The sequence below is a fragment of the Citrus sinensis genome, chromosome 1 (genome assembly GCF_022201045.2).
Source record: "Citrus sinensis cultivar Valencia sweet orange chromosome 1, DVS_A1.0, whole genome shotgun sequence".
Taxonomy (NCBI): domain Eukaryota; kingdom Viridiplantae; phylum Streptophyta; class Magnoliopsida; order Sapindales; family Rutaceae; genus Citrus; species Citrus sinensis.
Genome location: NC_068556.1, coordinates 8492903 through 8509538, shown reverse-complemented (window position 1 = coordinate 8509538; position 16636 = coordinate 8492903). Strand labels below are relative to the sequence as shown.

Here is a 16636-nt window from a genome sequence, read left to right as displayed (position 1 = left end):
TAATCTGTTTCTTAATTAACGCGTGGCTTAATTAGAGACTTGTTTTTATTGGAGGGTGTTGGACACGCGCGTTTAAGAGGAGTGAGTGTGGCTATGCCATGCAGGTAACATGTTTGGATTGCTGTGATCCGAATGTTACTCACGGATAAAATAGAAATAGTTAAGAGATTTTTTTTTTTTCCAGTTGAGTACTCGGAAGCTTTCTTTTTATGATTTCGAAGGACACAAAACATTCCAAATTCCAAGGAAGGACTTTTGTTTCGAGTTACTATAAATACCCTACCTCTTCATTTCATCACTACTCAGCCAATCATCGATCAATCAAGCTCTCTTTTCATTTTCTCGTGTTCTGTTCTTTCAGAATTCCTCTCTATTCTCCAAATAGGTCCTATTCCTTCTTTGAGCCAAGGCCAAGATGACTATCCTCATTGATCAGCCTGAGCTTATTGGTAACATTTTGATCCGAGCTCTTTTATTTATCAATGTATTATGATTTTTAGACCAGGTTTTGGTGCTCTGATGAGTTTGTGATGAGCATTGTTAGAACATGAGTCTCACACAACTCCTGACCGTTGATTCAGAAGCAAATCATGCATCCGTGAACATTTAAAATCTCTTTTTATTTGTTTTTGTTGTCACTATATATTCAAACTTTTATTTGTGAAATCAGGGTCACGAGCGGAGGATCAAAATCTCCAGGAGCAAACAAATGAGTTGGTATTGGATGGAGGATTTGTGGTGCCAAAAACTATGCCAAATGATGGATTCGTTGCGCCAGAGATCAATTCTTTTGGCAAAACATTCAGGTTTTTTTTTTTTTGACTTTTTTCCTTTTTATTTTTGGGGTATTTAGATCTTAATTGGATAATTTATTTTGCATTGAAAGCGACCTCACATGGAGTATTGGAAACGCCTTGTAGGGATTATAATGCAGAGTCTGAAAGGCAAAAGTCAGTGGAGGAATTTTACCGGTTGCAGCACATTAACCAAACATATGACTTTGTAAGCAATGTTTCACGCATAAAATAAAACAGAAGATTTTGATGCGACATGCAAATTATATTAGAATTTTGGAATGCATGCAGGTGAAGAAAATGAGGGAAGAGTACGCAAAACTGGACAAAGCTGAGATGAGCATATGGGAATGCTGCGAACTCCTCAATGAAGTTGTAGACGAAAGCGATCCTGATTTGGATGAGCCTCAAATTCAGCACTTATTACAGTCTGCTGAAGCAATTAGAAAAGATTATCCTGATGAAGATTGGCTTCATTTGACTGCTCTCATTCATGGTATAATATTCTGTTAATATTATTTGATTCTCAAATTCCTATGATTAATATATATATATATATATATATATATATAGTCCTTCTTTGTAGGCCTGAGAATTCTGTTTCTCTATTGATATAGTATGGCCCACCCAGTATCACAAGAATTATATACGCACCTATTTGAATGGGCAGTGTAGCTCAAATCAGCACCGAGTTCAAATTTTTAATCCGCAATTATGAATTAATTAACTTGTGCTGTTCCTTCAGATCTTGGAAAGGTTCTTACTCTTCCCAAATTTGGAGGGCTTCCTCAATGGGCTGTTGTTGGTGAGTGCTCTATTGTGAATATAGAATTGAAATCATTACAATTACTTTCAAGTGATTAATTTTAATTTAGTTAATTAATGGTTAATTTGTTTCAATATTTTTTAGGAGACACATTCCCTCTTGGATGTGCTTTTGATGAATCCAATGTTCACCACAAGGTTTCTATTTTCTCCTTCAAGAATAATCTTAGATAATTTTGAGGTCTAATTTTGTCGTAATCATTAAAATAATCGATAAACTAAGAAATTTTTTCCCATTTTTTTCTCTCAGTATTTCAAGGAAAATCCAGACAGCAACAATCCTGCATACAACACCAAGAATGGAATTTATACTGAAGGCTGCGGATTAGACAATGTGATGATATCATGGGGACATGATGACTACATGTACCTGGTATGCCTCTTATGCTTTGAATCCAATCACAATTGTGCAGGAGCCTACTCATCAAGATCAACAAAAATTTAACTAATTGATCACGTTTTGAATACTGCAGGTGGCCAAGGAGAATGGAACCACTTTACCTTCTGCTGGATTGTTCATTGTCCGATATCACTCCTTCTATCGTAAGCACTGTGAAACCAATTGATCTCCTCATATCCGCAGAATGGTACTCGATACTATTCTGCACCCAACTAATTACAACTCATTTCATTAATTTATCGTCTTGCAGCTTTGCACAAGGAGGGAGCATACGCACACTTGATGAATGAGGAGGATAAGGAGAATTTGAAGTGGCTCCAAGTATTCAAGTAAGTGGTCTCATTATCTTTTATCAGTCTGCCAGTTTAATATCTTTAGAGTACCCTTACTGATGTTAATTTTGGGTGCGTTTAATTTAATATCATTTTGCAGCAAATATGATCTCTACAGCAAGAGCAAAGTCCTAGTTGATGTCGAAAAAGTGAAGCCTTACTATCTTTCCCTCATCGAGAAAGTAATTTCTTGTGGCTCAAGTCATCTGAAATTTCACTTAATTAGTTTAATTTTTTTTGTTTCCTAATCAAACTCGTGTATTATAATTTTGTTGCAGTACTTCCCTGCAAAGCTGAGATGGTGAAGCTCTCTCAACGCATACCGATCATATATCCACATCCCGAGAGTTTTATGTATCAACTAAAGTATTATGAGTGATGTACAAAATAAGCATGAGTTTTCTCTACTTAATTTGTCACTGACAAAGAGGTTTGCAGCGTATTGTTTGGAGGAAGTAGTGGTTTTACCTTCTGTAATAGTAACTATTATATTATGTTATGAGTTGTGCAATGAGTAAAAGAAAAAATGCATTTGTATATATATTTTGATTGATCTTTGCTCCTACTTTGTTGTTATGATTGTGGATTGAAAACCACTCTGGCCACATCTTTTATAAACCTTACATGTTCTCGTAATTTTTCGGTAAGTAATTAGCAGAGAAAATTTCCTGGAAAAGAGATGATTGAGAATAATCTAATTTAACAAAGGGAGAAGATATAGAAACCACTCTGGCCACATCTTTTATAAATCTTACATGTTTCCGTAATTTTTCGGTAAGTAATTAGCAGAGAAAATATCCTGGAAAAGAGATGATTGAGAATAATCTAATTTAACGAAGGGAGAAGATATAGGAATATTATAATTAAGAGATTACTTAAAATACAAATTAACGTAACATCATCCTTTGGAAAGTAGAAGTATAATAAGAAATCGTAATTCAGGAGGCTTGGACCCGTAAGGTACATAAGGAAATGACAAAAAGAGACAAAAATACAATGAATGAGTTTATGAATCATTGCTGCAGCTTTGTCTAATGAAATCAGTTCATGCAGTCATGTTGTGTCTTATTTGTGTAGTTATTTGAGTAGTGTTAAATTTAAGCAAAATTCAATACAATCTATTTATTAATTGTGTTGAAATATTAAAATATAGATATGACCTATTTATTAATCGTATTAACTTGTTTACTCTAATTGTTTTACATATTTAGTATAAAAATATTAAAAATAAATTTTAGAAATAATAAATATGTTAATATTATTCTAAAAGTAAGTTATAAATAAGTTAATATAATATAAATATGACACAAATAATTAATGTAGTGTTCACTATATATATTAGTTATTTTTTTCAATAATATTACCACATATTAATTGATATTAGAGTAATAAATGTGTAATTATATTGAGATGGTTCAATACGAATAAAACATGGTATTGTATAACCTATTTATTCATCGTGTCAATATTTATCAACATAAATTTAAAAAAATTGTATCATATCTGTGTGTGATTCATTACGCCATCTCTAAAATGGCATCTCCCACTTTTTCATACATCAGCGTGTCTCAAATTGAAATTAATGAAAGAAAGTTTCTTTGATCCGTCATTAATATATTCCTTTATAAATATCTTCATATCTTTATTTTTTTTTCCAACCACTTGTTTTTCATTTTTCCTCTCTCAATTTTCAACACCTATAAAGTTTTTTTTACAGTCCAGATTTATATCTTTAGTCTTTACTTACTCTTACTAAATATTTAAAATATTTGAAACTCATTGTAATTTATGATGTTTTATTAACTAGATATAATACATTTTATTAAATTTTTATCAAGATTTTTTGCAGTGTTCAAAGAAATTTTAATATGGTGGGCGGTTTAGATTAAATAAATCTCCTGTTCATCTGTGTGTTGAGGCAGGTCAGAAAATTCATTTATTGGAGATAATATAATAATACAATTAAAATTTTAATGATGGAAGATGTTTATTATATATTTATTGGGGACAATTATGTAACTTTAGTATGTAGTTTCACTGAAACATTAAAAAATATCTATACAAATTTGAGGAAAATTAAAAAACTGCCAGGTCAATTGTAAACTCTTGGCTATGAATACAACCTCTCCAGCTTTCCTGCACATGTGGGGAGAGGATTATATTGACTTTTTAGGCGTTACTTAAGAAAAAGAAAAAAAAGGAAAATGATAGAAACCTTCATATTATTTACAGTTATTCTTTCGTTTAGATTTTACAATTACTGGCTTGAATTAAAAAAAAAAAAAGATTCATAATTTTTTTCCCCCACATGCAAGTCTTAGTTCCGGCTTTGCATGAATCTGATCGTGTTCAAATTCTGTGACTGAACAGGATGACACTTCAAATTAATAAAGTCATATTTATGTCAAACAAAAAGATATAATTATTAAGAGAGTTAAAACGAATTCTAATCATGTCATATCTCGAAATATAATATATGTATGTATGTATGTATGTATGTGTGTGTGTATATATAATGGGTCATATTACGTTATATTATATATAACATATAACAACTTTTGAGTTAGTCAATTTTTTTTTTGTTTAAGAAAGAAAGTATGCACTAATAAAAAAAAGTTTAATAATGATGGTTTTGACCATCATACACCCTATTGGATGATGGCTACTCAATTGTAATTAAAGTCTATGTCAAGAAATTATCGATAACGTTTTTTTATGTTATTAATTTTATGATGTTTCATCTGTCATAAAAATGTTATTGACATATGACTATTGTCTGTCATTATTTTTTTTTCATATATGACTAATATTTGTCATAAAAAAGTAGATATTTTATTAATAATTAAATAAATATAAAATTATATAAATTAAAAAATTAATTTGGTGGAATTTTTTTATTATTTTGGCATGAATTGAATTATAATCTTAAATAAATAATTTCACGGGAACTAAAGCTTTCTTTTAATTTTTTTGGCACCAATTTTAATTTTTATGCTAATTTTTATTATATATTAATATTATTAAATTTTATTTTCACATATAGATAAATTGTTATATATATAAATATAAAAATCTATATAAATATAAATTGCTAAAGAGATAAAATTGGGCAATAGTAATTGAGAATCCGATTATGAACTCTAAACATTCATCTCATTTATCATTTATAAAGTAGTAAATAAAGTAATAAAATGTTCCCTAGCAAACTAAACAATATAGAAATTTAACCAACAAATTCTGCTACAAATAATGTTCAGCAAGTGCACAAATCCACAACATGAATACCTATACTTACGTCCAGCAAGTTAATGAACCCAAAAATACAAATGATCAACAACAACTGCAAAATGCAAAATCAATTACAATTACAAGCTAAGATGAAACATTGATGCTACTTAACCACTAGTTCAATCATCACAACAACTTTTCAAAGCAAATTAACCAGCAAGCAATTTCAAGTGAATCTAGAAACTGAAATTAACCTAAGAACTCAATCAACACAGAAAATCATCATAACTTCAACAACTCATCAACCTAGCAGTAACTCCCCAAACACAGCAATCTCAATGATTTCCATAGCAATCTGAAGATAATATGCATGTTCCAACTTACGTAACAATTACCACAACTCCTGAATTAAACAATCTCATATGCAACGTGCATGCTCCAAGTCAGGAATCATCACAACTCATAAACATAGTAAATGCAACAATCTTATACAATATACAATCAGTTCCCAAGTTTCAAATAAAATTTAAACTTTAGTTTTGCAATATCAACTAATACTACTCTTAACAACAATCAGTCTACCACCTCCTTAACTTAATATAGCAAATTAACCAAAACAATAACCATATACTAAGTACCTGCAATAGATCAATATAACCAATGTAATTTTCTAAATAAGTGATCGCCACCCATTCATATTGCAACTCATCAATTTGTTCCTAGGTGTATACTGCTTTGTCATTGAATTGCAAATTGGAAAATGATTTAAACATTAGCTTAATCAATAGAGAACACATAATAACCAAATAATCTAAGACCATTAAAAAGGAAATATTTACATTGCTAAGCAATAAACTAACATTAGCAATTATGTCTCTCATATACAGCATGACATAGTATCCATAGTCATATGAACCTGGTTATACCAGAGCCTAAAATAAATAAAAGCACTGTACTGAAAATATTGAAAAAAAGGGTTATTTTTCGCCACCCCTTATATGTTTCAACAAATATTACCGTACACCCACTTGTTTCAACAATGATCACCGCGCACCCATTCCGTTAAATTCTGTCATTTAATTTAACTAGCCAAGGGTAAAATAGACATGATATAATAAACAAATAAAAAATTAAGTTAAAGTTGTTGCATAGAAGAAAGAGAACAATGAGAAGGAAGAGAACAATGTTGTCATTTTAGAAAAAAAAAAACAGCTTCATCTATGCAAAATGTACTTTCTAAGAGCAAAAACCGAAGCAATATGGAGGGAAAATATTGCGTGTTGGAGACGATTCATGCCAATACCTACCACATGCTGAGACGATTCATGCCAATACCTACCACATGCTCATTTTTTAAAAAGCTTGAGGATTACACAACTTATTGTGTTGTGAGAGAGTGTAAGAGTGGGTTTTGCAGCTTCAATTTGCACACATTGAGGAGAGTTTTTTTGTGTTGTTCATATGGATTTTTTTGTTAGAGTATTACTCTATACATGTTAGATTACATGCATGCAAGTGATATTTATGTGGGATTTGATGAGGTTGGTCATGGGTTTTCTCGGTTTTATGTGTTTCCTGTGTTGAAATTGTTCAGGCATGCTCTGTTTGGTAATTTATGTCAATAATGTACAGAACTTGATTGCTTCCATGTTATTGAAAAAAAAAGTGATGTACGGAATGAAACCTTGTTATGTGAATGGGGATGATACATTAAGTTTATCCATTACTTTTGTTTTTCCTATTTCATACTCCATCTATATATTATAATTGCAACTTTGGCTATTATCTTTGCCTGTAACTCCAGCTCCTTAATCAAAGAGCATAAAGTTCATCTTCATTTACTTAGTTTTTTAATTTAATTCCATAGATGCTGAGGTGGAAATTTGATTAAGGAAAACTGTCAATTAGTATGACATGTCAATGATTCTTTTTGTTATTACTAACAGCTTGTTTTCCCTTTTATACATCATGTACATGATTTTTTTTGCCAATATTAAAGAAATTTTTATACGACCAATCTTACATTATGCTATTTTTTAACTGGAGATGGCTAAGAATGACGATGAACCAACTATTGTATTCATAAAATTCATGGGAGAGACATATAATATGGGAATAATTGATCAACAAAAAATAAGCACCATTGTCCTTGTCAATAGAGTTATGCACATGGTGTTCCAAAGGAAGTTAAGCTTTGACGAGAGATTCGAGCTCACTCTAACATAGCCATGGGATAATGACTACACTGACATACGTGGTGATGATGATATTTTTTCAACTTGGTCTCCATACAACCACTATGGCTATTATGAAATTCATTATGACCAGGAGATTATATCAAGGCTAGATAACTCATCAGCTAGAAAGTCACTTTTCCAACAGCCAGAAAGTCACTTTTCCAACAGCCACTTATTAATGCCATAACAGAAAGCACTCCACCAGAAAACCCTAAAATTATTAACCTCAATGTTCCTGTTAATGAAACCTAAACTAGTGATATCCTGATGAAGCTTGTACCACCTCACCCATTACATACCCAACCAAGTCATATTTACTCCAATGCATCCCTAGATGAAGACTTCGTAAATACCTTCAAAAGATCACCAACTTCTCACCAAAAGAGTATTCCTTGTAACAATAATGTCACACATCAAGTGCATATTAAAAAGGGTGATGATGAAGATTCGAATTTGAGGTTCCATATCCCTTCTGATCAACAACAACAAACCATCAATTTATCTTAATCGCTATCTCCTTTCCTCTATGATATAATTTTAGTCCAACAAAGATAAAAATAGTTGATTATTGACGAAGCACTAACTTGAAAATCACAAAACTATAAATCTTAAGTTTTAGAAGCTTCCAATCCAATCGCAGCCAGACAGAAAATCAGAATTTGCAGTAGACAAACTAATCCAATGCTAAAGTTAATGAACAATTCTATAGTTATGACTTTGATGATAATATGTACAACATGTTTGACAGTGATGATGAGTTTCATCAAAAAGTAGAGTAACCTCAGTTATATGTACAAGTTATTGATCCAGATGTTGGTAAATCTGATGATGATATTGGTGATTATTTGTTACAAGATTATGAGAGTGACAACAATGAATTCGGTCCATGAGCTGATGAAAATATTTATAGAGTAATGGAGGTGATGGATGCTGAGGTAAGGGCCAATTTGTATATTCCTAGTGATGAGCTTGTTGACTTCTTTGTTGGACAATACTTCAAAAACTTCACTGAAGTTGTAGTTGCTTTAAGGAAGTTTCCGATATACGAGAGGTTCAAGACCAAGAAAGACAAGTTTAAAAGGACTAGAATTTTTGTTGGTTGCGAAGGATATGGATGGCCTTGGTATTTACATGCAGGTAGAACTTTAATTCGAGAGACTTTCATGGTAAAGTTATATTATAATGTCCATATTTGTACAAGGCTATTGAAAAATCCAGAATGCACTACTAAGTTCATAGCCTTACAATTTCAGGAAACAATTCTTTCGCACCCTAAAACTAAAGTTAGTTTTATTATGAGTGAGCTAAACAAGATATATGGAGTTAGGGTTGATAAGCAAAAGGTCTATCGAGCCAAGAAAATTGTTCTTGAAAGCAGTGGGGTAGACATTGAGTCAAGCTATAGGCTCAATCAGATCATATACACAGATGATCCTCAACAAGATGCTAGATGCCTTGGCCATTGTGCATGTCAGGAGATTGCGTGGTAATCATGTTAAGACACACTTTAATTAATACTTTATTTCATTTCCATCATTCAAATAAGGCTTCAAAGAGGGCTGTAGATCTTTCATTGGCATTGATGACTGCCATTTGAAAGGTCTGTACAATGGTATTCTTCTCTCAGCTATTGTATTGGATGCAAATAATGGTATTTATCTGATTGCTGCTTGTGTGCATAGTGTTGAGAGCACAAATATATGGACTTGATTTTTAAGACACTTGAAAGAGTATATGAAAGATTGAAGGCAACTTACCTTCATGTGTGATAGGCAAAAGAGAATTTGAATGCATTAAGACTCGAGTATCTTAATGCAGATGTAGATTTTGTGCAAGACACTTTTTCATGAACTTGAAGTCTAAGCATCCAAGAACTGACTTTAAAGGTAGTTTTTAAGAAACTGCTTGAGCTGATAATCAGTTGATTTTGAAATAACAATGAAGAAAATCAAGAGTGCAGATGCTGGTGAATATGAGACACTTAGAAGAGTGCATCCAAGATTCTGGTCAAGGCATGCATTTGATAAAACTTCCAAATCTGATCATTGCACTAATAACATGATAGAGTCATTCAATGTGTGGCTTAGTGAGTGAAGAAAATTGTCTCTGCTGACTTTGTTGGACTTCATTCGATAGAAGATGATAAAGATGATGATAACTAGAGGGAAGAAGACTGAAGCTTCGCTATCTGAAATTTCTAGAAGAGTGTATGAAAAGATACAAAAAAACTACAACTGTCTAAAGGTTGTGCTATAGCTCCTACAAGTGTGTGGTTGTATGAAGCTGAAGGCAAAGGGAGAACTTATATAGTTGATCTGGAATACCATCCAGGTGACTGTGGTTTCTGGGATATCAGTGGGTACCCTTGTGTACATGCAATGTCATGTATAGTTTACAATAAGAAAGAACAAGACCAGTTTGTGAACAAGTGTTTTAAGAAAACAGCTTACCTAAAATCTTATGCTGGAATTATCCGGCAATTGTAGACAAAGTCAATTGGCCAGTAATATTTAATGATGAGATTTTGCCTCATTTCATGAAGAAACAGCTTGGAAGGCTAAAATTAAATTGAAGTAGGGAACCTGATGAGGTTACTCCATAGAAAATAAGATACAAGATGCAATGTAAGTGTTGTCATGAGTTTGGCCATAACAAGAAAGCTTGCCTGATTAACCCAAACAATGCCAACAAAAAGACAAGACACTTTCAAGTGAAATAAAACTAAAACTTATATTTTTCATATTTCATAGTTGCTAAAATTGCATGCTGTAAATAGAATTAATTATGTATTTTCCTAGTGAATTAGAACCTTAAAGCTTACAAAGAGGCAACTGCAAAAGAAAGAGAAATTAAAATTGGTAACGTGATAACTACTTTTAAATGTGCATGTAGAGTTATATTTTTTTATTCTTATGAGTTCTGATTGTTGATATTATATGCATATATATTTAAGTCATATTGGTTGGTTTTATATAACCAGTTTGTGAATCTTCCTATAGAAGCAATACAATGTTGTAGTTACTTTTATCATAACCTAACTTGCAAAACTACTGCAAAGGAACACATCTTAAGGCCCTTACAATTCAACAACTACAAGAGTGACTAATCCATTTGAAAGTCATAATGCTACAGTGATTAATCATCCACTAAATTGGCAGCAGTCAGTAGTGTCTCAGAATTTTGGTCATAGTGTTCATCCATATAACCACTTTGGGGCTTAAACTTCTAATGTCAGAAGGCCTGAGTCACATGGTAGCTGGATTGGAGTTCAAGGTAGAAGAATTTTGTAGGGAAGCAGTGTCCAAGTAGGAGGAAATGACATGGTTATTGGCAATGAACAAACAAGGGCATTGGTGTTTTCCCACCATAGAGGGTAAGTCATTTACATTATAATTTTCAAGAATCTTAACATTTACAATAAAATCTAAGAAAGAAGTTAATAGAAATTATTGTCATTTTTTCATGCAGTTATGAATTAATTGGGTTGATGTCATTGGCAGCATTTAATAAGGTAAATAATGGAAGTATGTATGATATTTGATGACACCTTCCACAATACCACGACAAACTCTAATTGGAAATAGTTATTTTGTAGTATTTTGATGCCTTTTTGAGCCATAGGCTCATGAATGAGTGCAAAGATATTATTATATAGGTGTATTTGAAGTTTGTGGTATTTTGAAAGTTGTTGGGTATAGGAAAACCATAGGTTTAAGAGATATACCAACAATAGTTTTTTGCTTTTTTGTGAAGAATTTATAGCAGTTGGTATTGTTTCCAAATTGTTATTAATGTTGTCAATGATTAATTATATATTTCAAATATCAAGTGTTACAAAATGCATTCATATATTGGTGGTGATAGTCTCTAAATGCATGATATTACAAGTCATGTGTTGCCAACTGCATGAATTACAATAGTAGTGGTAATATGCAATCAAATAAAATTAATATTACATGTCAATTGTTACCATCTAATTTCTAAATATTACATTTGGTGATAAATAATATGAGAAGTAGAAAGATGATAATCATGTTGATACATGTCTTTGTTGCCTTCAAAATACTTTCTAGAGAATCAAATCTACTATTTACCTCATCTCTTAGTACTTGAGTTGTCCGTGCCATTGTCATCATCAAGTGTTCTCAGAAATAAATCTCATCTTGCAATTGTTGGGGAAAAAAATAGGTTTTTAAAATTTTTATAAAACCTTTTGAAGATCGCTCTCATATAATATATAAGAATTTGTAATCTAGAAATCGCACCTTTAAAATTCGATTTGGCTTTTTCCGCTGAAGTGATTTAGGCTCCTAGATCACGATCCGCCACCACCACTCCTTCTGGATCACGATCTGTCACCACCACGCTTGTTAGATCACGAACTGTCACCAATGATCTTCCAGGTTATGACTCAGGTTCGATCTGCACTTGACGTGTGGGCGCCTTTATCACTACCAAAGCAACTAGCACGAGAAAATTTTTCTCTTAACAATAGAGAGAAAAAGAGAAAAATTTTTTTCTCTGATCTGTATAAAGTGGCTACTTACTTTTTTTTAGAGAAAATAAGCCTTTTATATCACCCTTTAGTGAAAACCCTAGACTCCAAATAATCAAAAAACAAAACCCACGTTATTTTCTTTTTCAATAGGGGACCCACCTTGTAAAATAACATAAGGCCCCTTACACAAAAGCTAATTAAATGGAGCCTCCCACTAAATGATATATTTAGACTTTTGACCCAAATAGCTAGTTATCTTACTTATTAGTCCAGTAGTGGTGCAGTCAATTAAATGAGCTAACCCGGGGATCATTTGGGGACATACAATAGTGGCTATAATAATTAGGCCTGTAATTAAACTAGCCCAATTATTTAATTCCAAATCTACTCCACTAAAAGATTGGAACTGACTTCCATAATTGTATGCTCGAATAATAATTCGTCCCACGCCACACTGATTTCTTTAATGCACAATCCTTTGTACCACATCGTTAATTAAATTGATATCTCAACTGTCCAATCAATTTAATAACATCTTATTCCTTGATCCTTACTGGTTTTCTCTAATGATCATTTTCAACATACTAAATATGTAGACACACTCTGGCCAGAGAATTCTATGATCAAGTACCGAAAACCTATCAAGAGATGTGTTGTACAAATTCTATATTGTTAATCCATAACTCCAATACTCATAATTGCTCCCACCAAGATACCGGGTAATCTTGACCACAAGGATGTGTCGTGCCCATTGGTAACTCAAATGAAATAACAATTACAATCATGAAATCATAATTAACTCAAGATTAAGATTACAGTAAAATCAACGCCTATGAGATTTAATAAGTCTGACAGTTATTACAAAGTTAATTAAATTTCATATGTGATCCTGTTCAATGTAGTCGTACTACATCAATAAATTCATACATGATTAAGACAAATCATTCAATGAATTTATTACAGTCTATACCTAAATAAAGTGCCCAACTTTATTTATCAACTGCGAACTAAATTTATTTAATCATAAGATAACTTGTATTTATGTCTTCTGTGAATCCACATGGTGATCACATAAATACATATAATATGATTAAATGGACTTTAATACAAATATTAATGCAATTAAGATATTTGAATAAAATACCTCATTAATTTTATTAATCAGAAAAAATATTTATTACAATTAAATAAACACATATGTTTTTAAAGAGCATATTTTCCCAACAGCAATAATCTCATTAGCTTCATTATCAGTTGGTGACCACCAATTCAAAAATCCACATCTGCCTATTTTGCAATTGTAGAATAACTTAAGTGCATTATCTGGAGTTTGATAAATTTTGATCACTGCCCTATACCCACAATAACATCTCTTGTTTTAGAACTTTATAATACCACCATTTAGGTCTTCAACATGTAAGACACCATGGCTGCTCGATGAAGAAGGACTCTGATTTGTGTTTGATGCTTGGCGTTTGCCATGACTGTTAGATGTATTAGCTGAAGTAGGCATTGTTTGATAATGATTTACAATTTCTTGGTTGTAATGGATGATTGAGATGTGAACTGATTTAAGAATGATGAACTCTTTAGTCATGAATTGGTGTTATACATAGAATGGTTATCGTTATTAGCTAATTGCATGTTGAGGTAGAATGGAAAATACTAAAAACATACAATAACAAAAACAAAAAGAGTTAATTGGTTATTTATTCATTATTAAAGCCGAAGTAAACGATGGTCCTATTTTCTTGTTATCGTTATGAGCATTTGGGCAAGTAATTGAAACTCGTAGGTTATCGTTATAAGATTGTTGGAACATTAATTTTTTAAGGGTAAAATGGTAATATTTCACTCGTAAATATGTAAAATTTTATGGGTAATTTCAACTTTTGGTTGGAATACGTTTTCGAGGATGTTTCCCAATTCAATGTGCATATTAACAGTGATTGATGCCATTTTTGTAATTTAATAGTTTGAAATTCAAATTGTGGACAAAATCATCTTTTACCAAAATAACTATCACAATCATTAAATTAAATGGCAAAATTCAACGAAATGGGTGCACGGTGATCATTGTTGAAACAAGTGGGTGCACGGTAATATTTGTCAGAACATATGGGGGGTGACGAAAAATAACCCAAAAAGAGTTTTTAAAGCAACGAATGTGCTAATATTCTAAAGAAAAAAAAAAGTAATCATCTATTTGTTACCTAAACATTCTTTAAAATAAATTAACATCTTCTTTTACTAATCGTGGCTGCGAACATGTTGATACCACTACAAAGTTTATACATATACTATTAGTATTTAACAAATATTTCATCGGATCAAACATTTATGCTACTTACTTAACCGCAAGCTCCTTAATGTCTTCATCTAGGTCATTTCCTTATGGATCGAAGTAATATCCCATCTTTGTCGCCACACCAATTAGAATAATAACTCAATGGGCTCTATTATTGAGAAATAACTTTTAGTTAGCAATGTAGTTTTCAAAAGAGCTACTTAAAAAAATGAAATAAATATTAAACAAATGTCACTATTCAATATTATAAGGAATGAAAATAGGTTGAAACTTTCTAGCCATAGTCAAACGATAAAAAATTAATTGTTCTCTCTATAGATGGGACTTTATTGGATTTTCATGTACAACTGTTATAACCTTAGCAAGATTCATGAAACCAAATGGTTTCCCTATCTTATTAGCTGCCATTTTATCATTTAAGCACCTAAATGTATTAGTAAATTGAGATAAAAAATTAATATTATAAGGTAATAGTAAATTCACGGACTAATTTATTTTATAAAGATACTTACGCCACATAGATGATTAGGTTGTTGAGGCTTAGCCATTCCATGTGATACAAGATTCTACAATCATGTAACCAATTTGAGTAAGAAACTCTTTTGCAAATACCTCGCTGTCAAGTGGGTGAGGAAAGTAACTCCCATCTGGAGGCAATTTCACATTACATAAGCTAAAAAAATACCAGAATCTAAGATTCACTTATGCTTGTTTCTTGTGCTGAGCAGTTTGTTGCTTTGTCCTTCTCTTTGCATTGCATTGTGTTTTTTTCTCTTTATTTTGTTAGTTTCTCTTCCTTGGACTTCGTGGTAATTCAGGCATATGAGATGGTGTTTGAGATTTCTTATTTAGAAATGCTCTTTTTTTTTACTTGGTAACAATTCACCAAAGTCTTCAGACGGTTTAAGTGTTATTTTAGGTTTCTTCTTCTTCGAGACGCCCTTCCTCTTCTTTAGAGACCAACAACTCTTTTTTGGAGTTCTTGCTATACTTATTTTTTGTCGATTCACATTTGATTTCTTGGGTTGAGGTTCAAAAATATTTTGGCCGTCCTGGGTCATGATCTGATAAAAGATTAAACAAGTAAAACATGTTAGAAAACAACTGTAATTTGTGACTCTTAGGAAAATTAATTCTACTTCATATTGGAAAGATATGGATAGTATCACTATTATGGCTATATGTTCAGTTTATGAAGTATATGTTCAAGTATATTGAATTAAGTGAAGATACATAGAAAAGGGAAATAAAATTATAAAAAAAAGTTAGTCATAGTTAGCATAAACAAGTAATTTATAGTATCTATGATTTAGCAACTTCAGCTGCTTGATTTGTCTACATAGAATCGGCATCATGCATGCATGCATCCTCCATTGGTACGTTAGCGCTGCCTATATCAAAGTGTCTAGTTCTTTTTCTAATTTCCTACCACAACTTTTCAATGTCTGCATCGTGCTTTGCTAACCAGTCTTCAAACACTACTCGCTCTTTTTCCATGTGATCAATATTTCGTGGAGTCTCAAATTAAATAGAAGTGCTTACAAACTTTTCACAGATGCTTTGAAAGCAAATTATTTTTGCCATCCGGACTTTAAGACCCCTTCCTAGGATTCTTTCTAATAGCCTTTATCTAAATAATCATTCACACATCTAATAAGACATTCATACAAGTAATAAAAAAAAAAAAAGAAATGAACTAAATAAAATTGGCACTTACAAGTGAATCCACAATGAGTTGAATAATATGAAGTTTTAATCAAACAAGACTCGGAATGGGGCGAGACTTTGCGAGGGGCCTCCGTATGTCAAAAATAAGCCGCGGGCACAGCCGCGCCCAAAAATAAGCGCTCGAAGGTCGGAGCGCCAAAAGCCCCCAGCGAAAAAAGGCCAAAAAAATGAGTGGGCTATAGCCTTGGTGGGGGGGAGGGGGGGGGGGGCTGGCGAAATTCGTCCGCCGTTACTAACCAGATCAGATGAAACATTTGAATAAATCAAAAAGTACTTACAAGTTCTT

The 16636-nt window shown here is 32.1% G+C and overlaps 1 protein-coding gene across 1 annotated transcript; it reads left to right on the top strand.

The window, feature by feature from the left end:
* Nucleotides 1–260: 260 nt before the first annotated feature.
* On the top strand, nucleotides 261–2890 carry LOC102609099 (inositol oxygenase 2-like). The gene is made up of 11 exons (XM_006475303.4): nucleotides 261–449; nucleotides 671–806; nucleotides 921–1002; nucleotides 1086–1290; nucleotides 1540–1599; nucleotides 1705–1757; nucleotides 1870–1992; nucleotides 2093–2162; nucleotides 2270–2348; nucleotides 2452–2533; nucleotides 2630–2890. The coding sequence occupies exons 1-11, from the start codon at nucleotides 416–418 to the stop codon at nucleotides 2654–2656; spliced, it is 951 nt and encodes a 316-aa protein (XP_006475366.1). The 5' UTR covers nucleotides 261–415; the 3' UTR covers nucleotides 2657–2890.
* The last annotated feature ends 13746 nt before the right edge of the window (nucleotides 2891–16636 follow it).